This window comes from Prunus dulcis, chromosome 3 (assembly GCF_902201215.1).
Source record: "Prunus dulcis chromosome 3, ALMONDv2, whole genome shotgun sequence".
Lineage (NCBI taxonomy): Eukaryota > Viridiplantae > Streptophyta > Magnoliopsida > Rosales > Rosaceae > Prunus > Prunus dulcis.
The window spans coordinates 3,833,229-3,848,834 of NC_047652.1; the positions used below are offsets into that span (position 1 = coordinate 3,833,229).

Here is a 15,606-nt window from a genome sequence, read left to right on the forward strand (position 1 = left end):
GCAGATCGATCGGGATCGGTCTCGGGTCCTGCCGTGGCCGGAGCTGCGCGAACCGAGGAGAGAGAGAGAGTTGACGTCGGGGAGAGATAGAGACTGAGGAGAGAGAGTGTCGCGCGAGAGAGAGAGAGAGCTGAAGTGAAAATCTGATTTTTACCAAACTTTTTGAAATAATTACAAGTTTGCCACTGGAAGTGTTTTGCCCGTAACTTTTTCGTTACAACTCCAATTCAAGCCTACCGCCTGTCTACGAATTCGTCTCAGTACCACCTACCCAAAAATACCATTCATGGTCCCAAAATCCTTCCGGATAAGAAAGTGACCAAATTACCCCTACCCCAAGGGTAAATTCGTAAATTTAATTAAATCGATTAAAATAAGCATTTAATTTGGAGTCGGGGTGTTACACTTCTCGCTGCGCTATACCAGTGATCAATGGTTCAAAGTCTGTAAATGGGGAAAAATCAAAATCATCGTCTCTGTTTTACAAAATCACTTTTTGACTCTTTGCAAAGTGAAAGTGGCTCTCTATTCTATCTCCTATCTTATAACCTTTCAAGCCCACTTGAATTGAAACCAAAGTGAAATTGTTATATATTTTCAGTTTAAAAAGATAATAAAAATCATGATTAACAAAAATAAATGGTCTTGTTGGACTTGGATTCGGAGTACTCTTTTTTCGGATCCCAAGCCTCTATATTTAGCATCGGTGCATTTGTGTGCATTTACTAAAATCTTGACCATTTGATTAATTTAATGATATTAATTAATCCACATTAGTATAGTTATAGTATCTTTAAAAATCAGATGATTTGTACCATATCACCCCTTCCACCTTCCCGCATCTCTACTATCACAAACCCTCTTCCCAGACTCCTATGTTGCTATGGCTACCATCTCTTAAAAATCAGACGGTGTTTGCGTACTGCAAAAGTGAAATGTTTCAAATTGACCACCATAATGAGGACCTGGTATGAGGGAGCCCTAGATCCCCTCAACACAACTTGTTCTCGCCATTTAAAAAAGATATTCCTATTGCAATTAAGATTTTCTCTCACCTTACCAGCTCTCGCATGCATCTTTTTTATCTAATTGCGGACCAACCCGACTTGACTTGGCAATAGCTTTTTGTAAAAGTGGTGAATTATTGATGGGATATCTAATTGTTTATTAGAAAATTGCCGGTACCATATCAATTATTGATATGGTGGGGAAAAAAAAAAAAATTAATGTTTCAACGTGCTCGTATATCTTTCTGATCGCAACCCAATTATGAATTAGTATTTATAATTGTGGACCAACCACGACTTGGCTGTAGCTTCCATATAAGTGGTGCATGGGTTAATGTTTTACAAGTCTTTCCTAGATCCCACACGGTCTCCCAAATCAAGCCGGAATTTCCACACAATTAATGTCTTAGCAAATTGGTCATCTCTAATGTAACTTTCTATTAAAGAAGCCTTACTTGTAGGGATGGCAATGGGTCAAATCGGGGGTAAGTATGCCATTCCCATCTCTATCCCTGTTAAGCTTTTTTCTCTCATTCCCGCCTTCATATCTATATTCATATCTGGGAGTCTCCATCTCCACTTTGGAAAATGGGTTCCCTGACCCTCCTCATTACGGAAGAAAAAAGTGTAGACTTAACTTAGAATTAAGTTAAGCCACATCCCTTATAACAACATGATCCACTAGAGCAATGTTAACTACTTGTATATATAAAATGATATCCATTAATTCAACACAAAATACTTACTTAAATTTGTGTTTTTGCTTCCCTTGTAGTCATGTCGTGGACATCCAAGCAACTCCTCTTTCTGCTTGCAGGTTTCACTCTCAATCTGACGCTACTTGTTCATTCCCAAGATGATCAATCAGGTATAAATATCAGCAGCAAGAAAAAATAAATCTTTAATTTTTGTAGCATATAGTATATAGCTAAGATATATACCTCTCTTTTTTACATATATGTGTTTATATATCTCAGGGTTCATTAGCATAGATTGCGGCCTCCAGACAGATTCAGGTTATTCTGAAAAGAGAACTGGATTAACTACATTTCTGACGCAACCTTCATTGACACCGGTGAAAGTAAATTCACATTGCCTAGTCACAGAGATGACTATCAACAGCCATACTGGTCTGTTAGGAGCTTCCCCGAAGGAGCCAGGAATTGCTACAAGATAAATGTTACACGCGGCAACAAATATTTGATCCGAGCAAGTTTTTTGTATGGGAATTATGATGGCCAAGATAAGATACCAGAATTTGAACTGCACCTTGGACCTAATTTGTGGGATACTGTGAGCCTTAGAACCTCCGAACCCAATGACAAAGAGCTCATATATGTCCCACTCCGAAACTATATACATGTTTGTTTGGTGAACACAGGCTCCGGGGTTCCATTTATATCTGCTCTAGAACTCAGGCCTTTACCTAATGCATCTTATCAAACGAAAACGGGGCCATTGGCACTTGTCTCCCGGTATGACACGGGCCAAAGACATAATAGGACAGGATACAGGTGAGTCGTCTCCTAGCTAACAATGACTATATATATATATGTGTGTGTGTGCGCGCGTGCGTTTGCAATCCTTGGAACTTTAAATTTTGATTATATTCTGATAGAACGTTGGCTTTAATTAGGTATCCACTCGATATCCTTGATCGAATCTGGTGTGCCTATAATGACCTTGATAATTGGACACAATTAGACACCATATCCACCATCAACTCTGACTCTGGCGACCCTTACCAACTTCCATCTGTTGTTATGCGCACTGCTTCCACGCCAAAAAATCCATGTGATTCCTTGAGTATTATTTTCTCGTTGCCAGACAAAGATGCTGAATATTACGGTTACCTGCACTTTGCAGAAGTTGAAATCCTCAAACTCAACCAATCTAGATTGCAATACGCTTTTTGGGACGGAGCCGGCACTTTTGGGCCATTTGCTCCTCAATACTTGTCAACAAATACCATTTACAGCACTAACGCTTGGAGCACTCGTGGACCATATGCTAATATCTCAATCACCAGGGCTAAGAACTCTACCCTTCCACCTATCCTCAATGCTTTCGAGATTTATATGGTTAAACATTTCGTAGAAGGAGAAACAAACCAAGAAGATGGTAACCACTAACTAATTAGTTCTTCCTTACACAAGTGGCTTCCTATCGTTTAGTACCTTACCTGTATGGAAATGTACATATGAATTCTTCTGATGAAATCTTCTGTTTGGGTGTGAAAATATTAGTTGACGCAATCACATCGATCAAGTCAACTTATAATATTAAAAGAAATTGGCAAGGAGATCCATGTGCCCCTCAAGATTACATTTGGCAAGGAGTAAAGTGTAACTATCAAGAATTTGAGTCACCAAGAATCATATCCTTGTAAGTATATGTGACTTCAAACAAACTTCTGATATTTGAGTTAATTGTACCTCATGTGTTCACTAGTGAAGTTACAAAACATACAATCAGGAACTTGTCCTCGAATGGCTTAACAGGGGAGATAGCTGCTTCTATATCCAATCTCACAATGATACAGTCTTTGTAAGTGGTCTTACTGCATTTGCTAATGTAATGAGAAGGTACACAATTCCGTTTAATGTAAATGAATTGAGCTGCTCATGATTTCAGGGATCTATCAAACAACAACTTAACAGGACCAATTCCAGAATTTTTGTCTAAATTCCAGAATTTGACTGTCCTGTAAGTTATTTGGTTATATGTCTAAAGTACTGTAAATGTTTAGTTGTTAGAAAGCATCGTGATAGATTTTATCTTTGCAGAAACTTGGAGAAAAACAAGTTCACAGGCTCAGTTCCAGTAGGACTGATTGAAAGAAAGAATAATGGTTTTCTATTATTAAGGTATGCCTTTCTTAGTAAATCAAGCCCTTCAAATTCAGTGTTTGGCACACCCTAAAATTGAGTCTTTTCTATTTTAATTTGGACAAACTACAAAAGGCCCCCCAGACTATAGGGTCATTTTCAAGTTTGTATACCCACATTTAGGGACATTTACAAGTACATAGTCAAAGTCATAGAAAAGACCCCAAGGATGTATGGTTGCTGCAGTGGGGGTTTGCATGGGGTGGGGTTTGGATCGGGGTGGCTTCAATGGTGGTTGGAAGGGGTGGGTTGCTGATGGCAGCGCTAGGTTGGAGGAAAGGAGAGATATTTTTTCTTTTTAATTTTTAAATAGTAAAGAATTTTTTTATTATTTGTTTGTGCATTTGGAGTTCCATGCCATTAAAAATGGGGCCTATGTTGACACATCAACATTTAACAGAGTTATTAACGGTTTGTGTAACGGAGTTGGAAATTTGTAGGTCTTCCATGACTTTGAGTATGTACTTGTAAATGTCCCCAAAGATGGGTATGAACTTGAAAAATAACCCTATAATTGGAGTGGTCTTTTTTAGTTTGTCCATTTAATTTTGTATTAACATACCATAAGTATTTTCTATTAATTTTCAAATATCCTTAGAATCCAAAGTTATGTAATCATCAGGTATTTCCTTAGAATCTGATTATTGAGAGTTTTATAACATCTATATTTTATAAAATCAGTGATTAGAATTTATCAAAATCTAACTGCAGTTTCCAACCATTTGATCTCAGTTTGTGCGATAATCCACATCTATCTTGGCATGGTTCTTCCAAATTAAAGAAGAAGCACAATTTCATTATTCCCATTGTAGTGCCAAACGCTGGAATTTCCATCCTCTTGTTAGTTGCAGTAGCTATCTGGTGGTGGAGCCTCAAAAGGAATAGGCAAGAGGGTAAGACTTCCAATATATGTTGAAGTAATTTCTTTCGGCTATAAATGATGAAGACTGAAGGTTTTGGTTGTATAAGATACATGCTCATTAAACTTGTCATGTTCTTAGGAGATGTCATAGATGCAAAAGCTCTGTTGCACCGATACGCCGGATTTTTGGGGTATGCTCGTATCCGATACGGCGCCGATACGATACGGTACCGATACGGCATCGATACGTATCCGATACGCCATGTGGCGTATCGTAGACTTTTCTAGGATGTTGACTTTACGATACGGCTCCGATACTCCATTGATACGGTCCCGATACATCAATGGGTAACTTTGACGGCAACTAAAAGATAAGAGGAAGAAGGAGGAAGGAGGAAGAAGGAAGAATGAAGAAGAAGATAACTTACTTGCGCTTGCAGCTGCTGCAAATCTGCAGTTGCAGATAGTTGCTGTGCGAAGAAGAGGCGGCTAATGTAACACCCCGATCCCAAATTTTCCCAAATTTAACCATTATTTAATTATTTAATTATTTAAGGGTATTTTAGTCACATTTTTAACCGGAGAGAGTTTGGGACCGTGACTTGTATTTTTGGATAGGTCGTGCTGAGATGAGTTCATAGACACGTAGTGGGCTCGAATCGGAGTTGTAACGAGAGAGTTATGGTCAAAAGAAATCCAGTGGCACAATCGTAAATATTTCGAAATGGGATTTTTTATAAAAATCAGATTTTTCCCTCTCTCTCTCTCTCTCCCCCTGCGCAGAAACAGCCCCCCCTCGGGTTACTGTTCACAGCGGCGGTTTTTGGGCCGCCGCCGCCGCATCCGGCCACCACTCGGGGTGGCACCGGTCCCAAAAGAACCGTGCCGTCTTCCTCTTCCCATCCCGACCGGTCTCAGCCCCTGCACCGACCGGAGCTCGCCGGAATCAGGCGAAAACCGATCGGTTTTCACCCGATTTTCAGACCCTCCGTTCTCCTTCGTTTCTCAGCCAAATCGTTCGAGTAAGGTATGGATTCTCACCTATTTTTCGTTCTCTAGCTGATGGTTGGATAGGATTTCGTTAATTTTGAGCCTAGGATAGCTGATCTTCGATTTGAAATTCTGCCGATTTTGGGAGCTTGTTTTCGGCCACTTCCGGTCACTTTTTGAGGTAGGCCCGAGAACAAAAGTGACTCCAAATAGGGTGTTATACCTAGGGTAGAAGTCTCGGCCCGAGATGTTAAGATTTTTCGGCGAAGCTTTATCGCTTTGGACACCACACGCTGCCCGCGCGTGTGGCAGCGCGTGGGCACTGTAGTAGAGGGGCATTATTGTCCCAATGTGATCTCCTGGTTGTCACGAGTGCGTAGGATTTCGCGGATCTCAATTCGGACGTCGTTTGACTACCGAACGGAGAATCGCATATCGTGCGTTATCCGGGTTTGATAGGTTGGGACCGTTGGATGGACCCAAATTTAATATATGTTATTCTAGGTAATTCTAGGATCGTGTAGGAATTCACGGATTGTGAATCGGAGCCCCGGATGTTCCGATTAACAATTTTAAAGTTTATATTCTATATTAATTGTCAGATCGTGCGATCGTGAGCAATCCGACCGTCCGATCTGAACCAAACTTGCAGGACAAGTGTCCTATACCTAGTAAAACCCATAGGGACTTTCGGATTGGAAATTGGAGGTCGTGGGTTCTGCAGGTCCGTTTGACCAGGGTTAGAGTAGTTTGACCCTTGGTTGACCGTGAGGCTCCCGGAGTAATCTTACCTTTCCAGGGGAGATTATCGGGTGCTAGACTCTTGTGAAGGGTTACACAATATTAGAATTAATATTTATTATTATAATTATAATAAGTTTGTACAAGAGTACAAAAGAGTCTAGAATGTCAGTTCGGAGTGCTATACGCACTACCTTAGGTACCTCCCCGGATTTTTGGGATTTACTTTAAGCACCACCAAGTGAAAGTTAGGTCCCACGTGGCGTAGGTTATCCGGCGTGTGGACAGACCCCATACGTGGCGTTGGTTGTATCGGCGTATGGGGAGATATTGTAGTATTGTGTTGAGGTCGCACGTGGCGTAGGTTATCCGGCGTGTCGACATGCCCCATACGTGGCGTTGGTTGTACCGGCGTATGGGGAGATTTATGATATAATGTTGAGGTCCCGCGTGGCGTAGGTTATTCGGCGTTGGGACAGGCCCCATACGTGGCGCTGGTTGTACCGGCGTATGGGGAGTTATGCGATATGATGTGTAGGTCTCACGTGGCGTAGGTTATCCGGCGTTGAGACAGACCCCATACGTGGCGTTGGTTGTACCGGCGTATGGGGAGATATGTGATAGTATGGCATGGTCGCACGTGGCGTAGGTTATCCGGCGTGTTGACAGGCCCCATACGTGGCGTTGGTTGTACCGGCGTATGGGGAGATTATGTGAAATACGGAGAAATGAAATGAGGTATCGCCTAAGTGTGGAATTGGGTTGTAAGGGAGAACTACGTGTGGCTTGATCCCTCAAGGAGGGTACGTAGGCAGCCTAAGGTTGTTAGGTGCAGCCGCAGACTAATGTTAGTCATAATTGTTATTTGAATGTATTGCCCGCCTTAGTTGAGAAATGTTGAAAGGCCGAAGGCCATGTATATAAATTGCATGAAATTATATTGTGCATGCTGCCAGTTGGGAATATAAATTGTGTTTTTATGCAGGTATAAATTTTGGGAAATGTCCAATTTATAGGGGAGACTCTGCCGAAATTTCGGCAGAAAGTCTCGGCCTTTAGTAAGTGGGCCCGGCATCGGGATGATGTCAGGAATTCCAAAGGATTCGTCTCGGGTTTTGGGAAAATTCGGGGCGGGTCCTTTCAGCTAACTAGTGAAGAAGATGATGTTGGGTGCCCTAATTACAATACTCACCGTTTTAGTTGCATGTTTGTTAAAAAAATTGTTTTATACCTTTTTAATTCTGATGCATTCATTTGGGCCGAGCCCAAGAACTGAAACTCATATATGGCCTAGAAAAACATAAGGAACCAGAAAAAAAAAGCCCAAAATGCTAATTTTACATATATATATAATTTTACATATATATGTTTATATTTTTATAATTTTTATATTTATATTATTTTAATCGCCGTATCAGTGCCGTACCCGTATCTTATTTTTTAGAAATTTGCCGTATCGGCGTATCGTATCGTATCGTATCGCCGTACCCGTATCCGTATCGGTGCAACATTGTGCAAAAGCAAGCCCTCAATACGGGTCATTAGAATCAACAAAGCGACAGTTTACATATTCTGAGATACTAAAGATGACCAACAACTTTGAGAGGGTTCTTGGCAAAGGTGGATTTGGAACCGTTTATCATGGCTACATGGAACATACTCAAGTGGCTATAAAGATGCTTTCAGCATCATCTGTTCAAGGGTTCCAACAATTTCATGCAGAGGCATGTTTGTCAAATTAAATAAACTAACACAATGTCTTGAGCTCAATCTTATATGATGAATTGACGTGTTTATTTATGGCCTCTTAAATTGCAGGTTAATCTTCTTATGAGAGTTCATCATAAAAACTTGACAGGCCTTGTTGGATATTGCAACGACGAAACCAACGTAGGGCTTGTCTATGAGTATATGGCCAATGGAAACTTATTGAACCATCTTTCAGGTTTGACTGCAAGTAGTACGTACTTCCAAATTTTTGGGAACTCTGTAACTTAATTCTTGCACCACCATATGATTGGGGCTCCTTTGTAAGTTAAGACAGAAATAAACAAGGCTTACACTCCTGTTCTTCTTATGGATGCAGATAGCAGATCAAGTATCTTGACTTGGGAAGATAGACTTCGAATAGCAACAGATGCTGCACAAGGTCTGCAACTAATAAAATGATTTTCATGATCCCTTTTTTTAGCAAGAATCTCTTTTATTGTTTGAATTTTTATGTGAGCAATGTAAGAATTTTAAAATGCAGGATTGGAGTATCTGCATTGTGGTTGTAAGCCGCCTATAATGCACAGAGATGTGAAATCAACAAACATCTTGTTGAATGAAAATTTCCAAGCCAAAATATCTGATTTTGGCCTGTCTAGAAATTTCCCTACTAATGATGGAACTCATGCATCCAGCCTTCTTGCTGGCACTCCTGGCTACCTTGATCCTGAGTAAGTATTTCACACTTATAATTTTCCCATTATTAACTAAAACAGCAATAAGTCTGGGAATTTCCCTAGTAGTACTTAAATTCACAACAAGTCTGGGAAGCAAACACAAATTAACTAAAACAGCAAGAAGAATTAGGAAAGAAAAATAAGTGGACATTTTAGCAAAGTCCTTTGCATCAGAAAATGTGATCTGATGAGTTCCGTATATATATGGTTTGGCTTGCAGGTTCTACCTATCAAACAGGTTAAATGAGAAAAGTGACGTTTATAGCTTTGGGGTTGTGCTGTTGGAGATTATCACAAGCAGACCGGTTTTAATGAGGACGCATGAGAGAATTCACATAAGTCAATGGGTTGGTTTCATACTTGCAAATGGAGACATTAACAATGTAACACCCCGACCCCAAATTTAACCCTTATTTAAATTATTTATTTATTAAGGGCATTTTGGTCATATTCTTGACCGGAGAGAGTTTGGGACCGTGACTTGTATTTTTGGATAGGTCGTACTGAGACGAGTCCGTAGACACGTAGTGGGCCCAATTCGGAGTTGGAACGAAGAAGTTACGAGCAAAACAAGTTCAGTGGCAAAATCGTAAATATTTCGAAGTTGTTTTTTTAAAACCAGATTTCTCTCTCTCTCTCTCCTGCGAAAAAACCCAGAAATCCCTCCCCCTCCCTTGCGACGACAGCGATTTCTCGTCGTCGCCACCGCCACCACACGCCGCCACTTGGGGCGGCACCGCTCCCGTTGGAACCACCACACTCCCTACTTTCCATTCCACCCCAGCGCCGCCTCGATCCGCCACCGTGGTCGCCGGAATCAGCCACGAAAGGCAGCGGTTTGGACAGATTTTTACAAAACTTTCGACCCTTCGTTCTCTCTCATTTCTCCACCAAATTGGACGAGTAAGGTATGGTTTTCTACCTATTTTCCATGCTCTAGCTGATGGTTGGGTAGGATTTCATTAATTTTGAGCGTAGATTAACTGATTTCCAACTTAGGTTTTGGCCGGTTTTGGGTCTCCGATTCCGGCCACTTCCGGTCAGTTTTTGGGGTAAGCCCAAGAACAAAAGTGACTCCAAATAGGGTGTTATACCTAGGGTAGAAGTCTTGGCCCGAGATGTTGAGATTTTCCGGCGAACCTTTATCGCTTTGGACACCCACACGCTGCCCGCGCGTGTGGCAGCGCGTGGGCACTGTAGCATAAGGGCATTATTGTCCCAATGCGATCTCCTAGTTGTCACGAGTGCGTAGGATTTCGCGGATCTCAATTCGGACGTCGTTTGACTATCGAACGGACGATCGCATATTGAGCGTTATCCGGGTTCGATAGGGTGGGACCGTCAGATGGTCCCAAATTTAATATATGTTAAACTAGGTATTTTTAGGATCGTGGAGGAATTCACGGATCGTGAATCGGAGCCCCGGATGTTCCGATTTAATAATTTAAAGATTATATTTTATATTAACCGTTAGGTCGTGCGATCGTGAGCGATCCGACCGTCCGATCTGAACCAAACTTGCAGGACGAGTGTCCTATACCTTATAGAACCCATAGGAACTTTCGGATCGGAGTTTGGAGGTCGTGGTCCCCGTGGGCCCGTTTGACCAGGGTTAGGGTAGTTTGACCCTTGGTTGACCGTGAGTCTCCCGGAGTAATCTCACCTACCTAGGGGGATTATCTGGTGCTAGACTATTGTTGGGGTTTACGCAATATTAGAATATTTGTTTATACAATTAAAATTATGCTTGTTTGTACGAGGGTACAAAAGAGTCTAGAATGTCAGTTTGGAGTGCTATACGCACTACTTTAAGTACCTCCCCGGACTTTGGATTCACTACGAGTACCATCAAGTGAAAGTTAGGTCCCACGTGGCGTAGGTTATCCGGCGTGCGGACAGACCCCATACGTGGCGTTGGTTGTACCGGCGTATGGGGAGGTTTGTGATATGATGTTGAGGTCCCGCGTGGCGTAGGTTATCCGGCGTTGGGACAGGCCCCATACGTGGCGTTGGTTGTACCGGCGTATGGGGTGTTATGTGATATGACGTGTAGGTCTCACGTGGCGTAGGTTATCCGGCGTTGAGACAGACCCCATACGTGGCGTTGGTTGTACCGGCGTATGGGGAGATATGTGATAGTATGGCATGGTCGCGCGTGGCGTAGGTTATCCGGCGTGTTGACAGACCCCATACGTGGCGTTGGTTGTACCGGCGTATGGGGAGATTATGTGGAATACAGAGAAATGAAATGAGGTATCGCCTAAGTGTGGAATTAGGTTTTATGAGAGAACTACGTGTGGCTTGATCCCTCAAGGAGGGTACGTAGGCAGCCTAAGGTTATTAGGTGCAGCCGCAGACTAATGTTAGTCATAGTTTTTATTTGAATTTAGTATTTGCCTTGTTTAAGGCATGAATTGACCTGTTAGCGTGGTTGGTAGTTCATTGAGATTTATGGGAAGGCCGAAGGCCATTTGTGTGAATTGCATGAAATTATATTGTGCATGCTGCCAGTTGGGAATATAAATTGTGTTTTTATGCAGGTATGAATTTTGGGAAATGTCCAATTTATAGGGGAGACTCTGCCGAATTTTCGGCAAAGGTCTCGGTCTATAGTAAGCGGGCCCGGCATCGGGGTGATGTCAGGAATTCCAAAGGGTTCGTCTCGGGTTTTGGGAAAATTCGGGGCGGGTCCTTTCAAACAACATCGTCGATCCGAGGTTAGAGGGAAATTTCAATACCAACTCCGTCTGGAAAGCTGTGGAAATAGCAATGGCTTGTGTATCCATAAATGCCATCAAGAGGCCAAGCATGAGCCAAGTAGTGGTGGATTTGAGGGAGTGTTTGGCAACAGAATGTGCTCGAACAAATCATAGCCGTGTAGCTGAATTGGATAATTCCAATGCGTTAATGGCTGACAATTCGATCGTTAGGCTAACTCCCTCCGTGAGGTAGTACTGGTACTAGTACATAATGCTTCTGCTTGAGTTCCATTGTGCCTCTGTAGCTAATCATGAAAAGAAGCTTGAATTTGGGCTCTTGTTTTGGCTCTGTCCTAGACTTCTAGTATTGATTTAAGTTCTTCTCATCACAGATGTTAGGCTTCATCTCCCATGTTTGTAATCTTCCATTTTTCTTGGATGTTGTTCAAGTCCATGGATTTGGCCTCTGGTTTGAACTCTGTTCTTGTATTAACCTGAGGTCATATTACCATAAATATTAGGCCCCGTATCCAAAGTTTTCAATTTTCCTGCGTATTTTTATGTTTACATTTTCTTTTTCTTCTTTTTTTTTTTTTTTTGTAAAGCTCCATGATAGGAGGGAAACTTTATTAAAAACTAGAAAGAAGTAGGAAACTTAATATGTGATTCCAATCGCAACTATATATATATATATATATATATATTGGAATAAAAAAAATCACAAAAAGAAAAACAGAAATGGTGTTTTGAGGGTTAATTCCAAAATGTTAAAAAAAAAAGAAAAAAAAAAGAGTGAATTACCTCTTGGACTCTCTGACCACTCATCTCCATCTCAGCTTAAGAAAGTCTTTATTTTTCTCTCTGAGCAAACTACATCAAAAAAATGTAAAGGATGTTAGTCATGAAGAAAAGAATAGGCAGGAAAAAAAATGGACATCTGCAAAAAAAGAAAAAGAAAAGGAAGGCCATGTTTTTTTTTCTGTCACAGCCTCTCTCCCTTTCTCTCTTGGATGATCCTCTTGTTGGGCACACAATCACAACATACAGGAAAAAAATTAAAGCAGGAAAACAGCCCCGTTTCAGGAGGAGGGTTTGGTGTTGCATATGCAATAACAAACAAAAAAAGACAGCCACGGAAAAAAGAGGAAAAAAAAAAAAAAAGGGAAAGAAAGTGGTTGTAGGCCACTTCGTGGGTGTCGCTGGGTTAGAAGGAGAGAAAGGTGCCAGCCAAAAGAAGACATGGGTATAAAAAAATGGAAAAGAAGCAGAACTTGGGAAGGGCCACGTTCGGGCAGCCTATGCATTGAATGCCCCATCTGTTGGTTTCTTAGCAAACAACCAATATACATGCCATGATGTATGACAATAAAAAAAAAGAAAAAAAAAAAGAGGTTTGCTACAGTCATAAAAAGAAGAAGAAAAGTCAAAGCAAAACAAAGAAGGTGGCTGACGCCACTTTGTTGGAGATTGGAAGAAAAGAAAAACAAAGACACAAGAAACTTGGTGTTGCAGAGGAAAAAAATGAGGAAAAAGACAAAAAAAATCTGAAACCTCTTGATGTGTTGTGGCAGTTTTTCTTTTTGGTTTTCTCCTTTTGTTTGCAAAGGCTCTGTATCGATTGTGACTTGTGTACTTTTCTAAAGACTGAATAGTAACAATGTTTGCTCTTAATTCGGACTGATCACAAGTATTCCAGATAAAGATGGGATTGCAAGGTCTGATTTTACTTGGAAACAAACTCTGCAAAGAGTTGGATGGCTAATCGCCTGCTGGACCAAAGCTTTTCTGGGCTCTTTGCTCGTGGGCTAACTGACAACAAACATTAAATGCCCAAAATAAGATCATGGGCTGTCAAAAAATAATTACCCATTAACTCTCAAAAGCCCGTAGTATTTAATGGGTGATCCAAATATTTACCCATTAAATTTATTAAGGCCCAAATTTCATATCATATGGTTAATTGATTAATTTAAAAATCTTCATAGTCATATTTGGGCCCTAATACAAATGTCAACTTTAGAAAATTAGTGGGTTAATCAAAATTGCTCATTAATTTTTCTGGGACATTGACAAAAAGAAAAATGATACAAAACCATTCAATTTTTTCCATGGGTCATCTACCCATGCAAATTTCAATGAGATTAAATTCAAATCTCTCAAACACAAATTCTAAATTATTGGGCCACACTTACCCATTAATTTCTAATTTTTCCCATAGGTGATACCTATGAAAATCTTCAAATTGTCTCAGACACTAATTCTAAATTATTGGGCTACACTTACCCATTAATTTCCAATTGTTGGAACTACGTCGGTTTGATCCCGTTAATGGTACATAGACAGTCTAACATCTCAATAGGCGCAACCCACAACCAAATTTGAATCACTGGTTACATCAACCAAATTCCCCAAAAATCAAATATCTACCTTTACACAAATCAATTCCAAACTACGTTGGTTTGATCCCTTTGAAAGGGTACATAGGCAATCTAGAGATTCAATCTAGATGCAACCGTCCCAAACACAATTCCATATCGAATCCTTGGCTCATTCAGCTAAATTCACTCAAACACTCCTCAATCAAATTGATTCAAATTCCTCTTTTTGCGATGAGTCATTTATTCATTGTGAATCTTTGAACTACGAATGGCCTGATTCCCTCGAGGGATATGTAGGCATCTTGAGGTTGGGCTTGGGTGCAGCTACAAAATCAAACACAAACGTTCTGTTTCCTTATGATGGAATCAAATGGTGTTCCCTTGAAGCAAGGGACTGTAATTAAGAGACTTGCGTCTCAAATAGGTTGAACCTAAATTAATAAAACCCCATTATTTAATTAGAGATGGTGAAATTATGTTAGGAGGAATACATTTTTCCTTCAACAATATATATATATATATATCCTTAATCAAGACTTTATGAATAATGTCTACTGGCATTTCAAACCACTCATAAACATGAGTACATAATAGAGCACATCTGACAGTCTTATGTGTTACACTATTTGCCTCACATTGAGTGCGTAAAAAAGGGAGATTCACTATAATACCCAATATAGGAGCCCAAATTATAAAAAAAAACCCTATATGAAATGGAGTTTAGAAACACACCAAAGTCCATTTACAACATAACAAAAAAGCTTTTAACTTCTTTTAAATTACAAAACTGTCATTGATTTCTTAAAACAAACTCAACCCCAAAATGTAACATTCCACATCGACCAACGGAGAGGGGGTGGTGTGCCTTATATATACATGCTCGCCTTCATCTCGTACGAGGCCTTTAGGGAGTTCACTGGCTTCGGAGTCATGGGAACTCCGAAGTTAAGCGAGTTGGGACTAAAGCAATCCCAGGATGGGTGACCCACTGAGAAGTTGCTCGTGAGTTCCCAGAAACAAAACTGTGCGGGCAGAGAGGAGGGCCCAAAGTGGACAATATCGTGCTACAGCGGAGCTGATCCCGGGATGTGAGAATTTGGTATCAGAGCCACTCTGCCGTATGGTGCGAGTGTGCCTATGAGGACGTCGAGCCTTTAAAGGGGGTCGATTATAACATCCCACATTGACCAACGGAGAGGGGGTGGTGTGATTTATATGTACATGCCCGACTCCATCTAGTACGAGGCCTTTTGTCAAATCCCGGGATCGGCTCCGCCGTAGCACGATATTGTTCGCTTTGGGCCGCCCTCTCTGCCCGCACGGTTTTGTTTCTGGGAACTCACGAGCAACTTCTCAGTGGGTCACCCATCCTGGGATTGCTTTAGTCCCAACTCGCTTAACTTTGGAGTTCCCATGACTCCGAAGCCAGTGAGCTCCCAAAAGGCCTCGTGCTTGATACATGCGAGCATGTACATATAAGGCACATTACCCTCTCTCCGTTGGTCGATATGGGATGTTACACAAAACCTCATAAAAAAGCCCAAAACACTCAATGAGGCATCAAAGTAATTTAATAATCAAAATTAAATTCAAT

General features: G+C 41.0%; 1 protein-coding gene across 1 annotated transcript; it reads left to right on the forward strand.

The window, feature by feature from the left end:
• Positions 1–1,776: 1,776 nt before the first annotated feature.
• LOC117621585 (probable LRR receptor-like serine/threonine-protein kinase At1g05700) lies at positions 1,777–12,154 on the forward strand. The gene is given in 16 exon segments (XM_034352148.1): positions 1,777–1,875; positions 1,985–2,047; positions 2,050–2,521; positions 2,644–3,128; positions 3,254–3,392; positions 3,483–3,554; positions 3,642–3,713; positions 3,794–3,874; positions 4,628–4,788; positions 4,897–4,909; positions 8,002–8,212; positions 8,307–8,433; positions 8,575–8,637; positions 8,740–8,929; positions 9,156–9,312; positions 11,633–12,154. Coding segments are annotated over 16 exon segments (2,652 nt in total). The 5' UTR covers positions 1,777–1,784; the 3' UTR covers positions 11,888–12,154.
• The last annotated feature ends 3,452 nt before the right edge of the window (positions 12,155–15,606 follow it).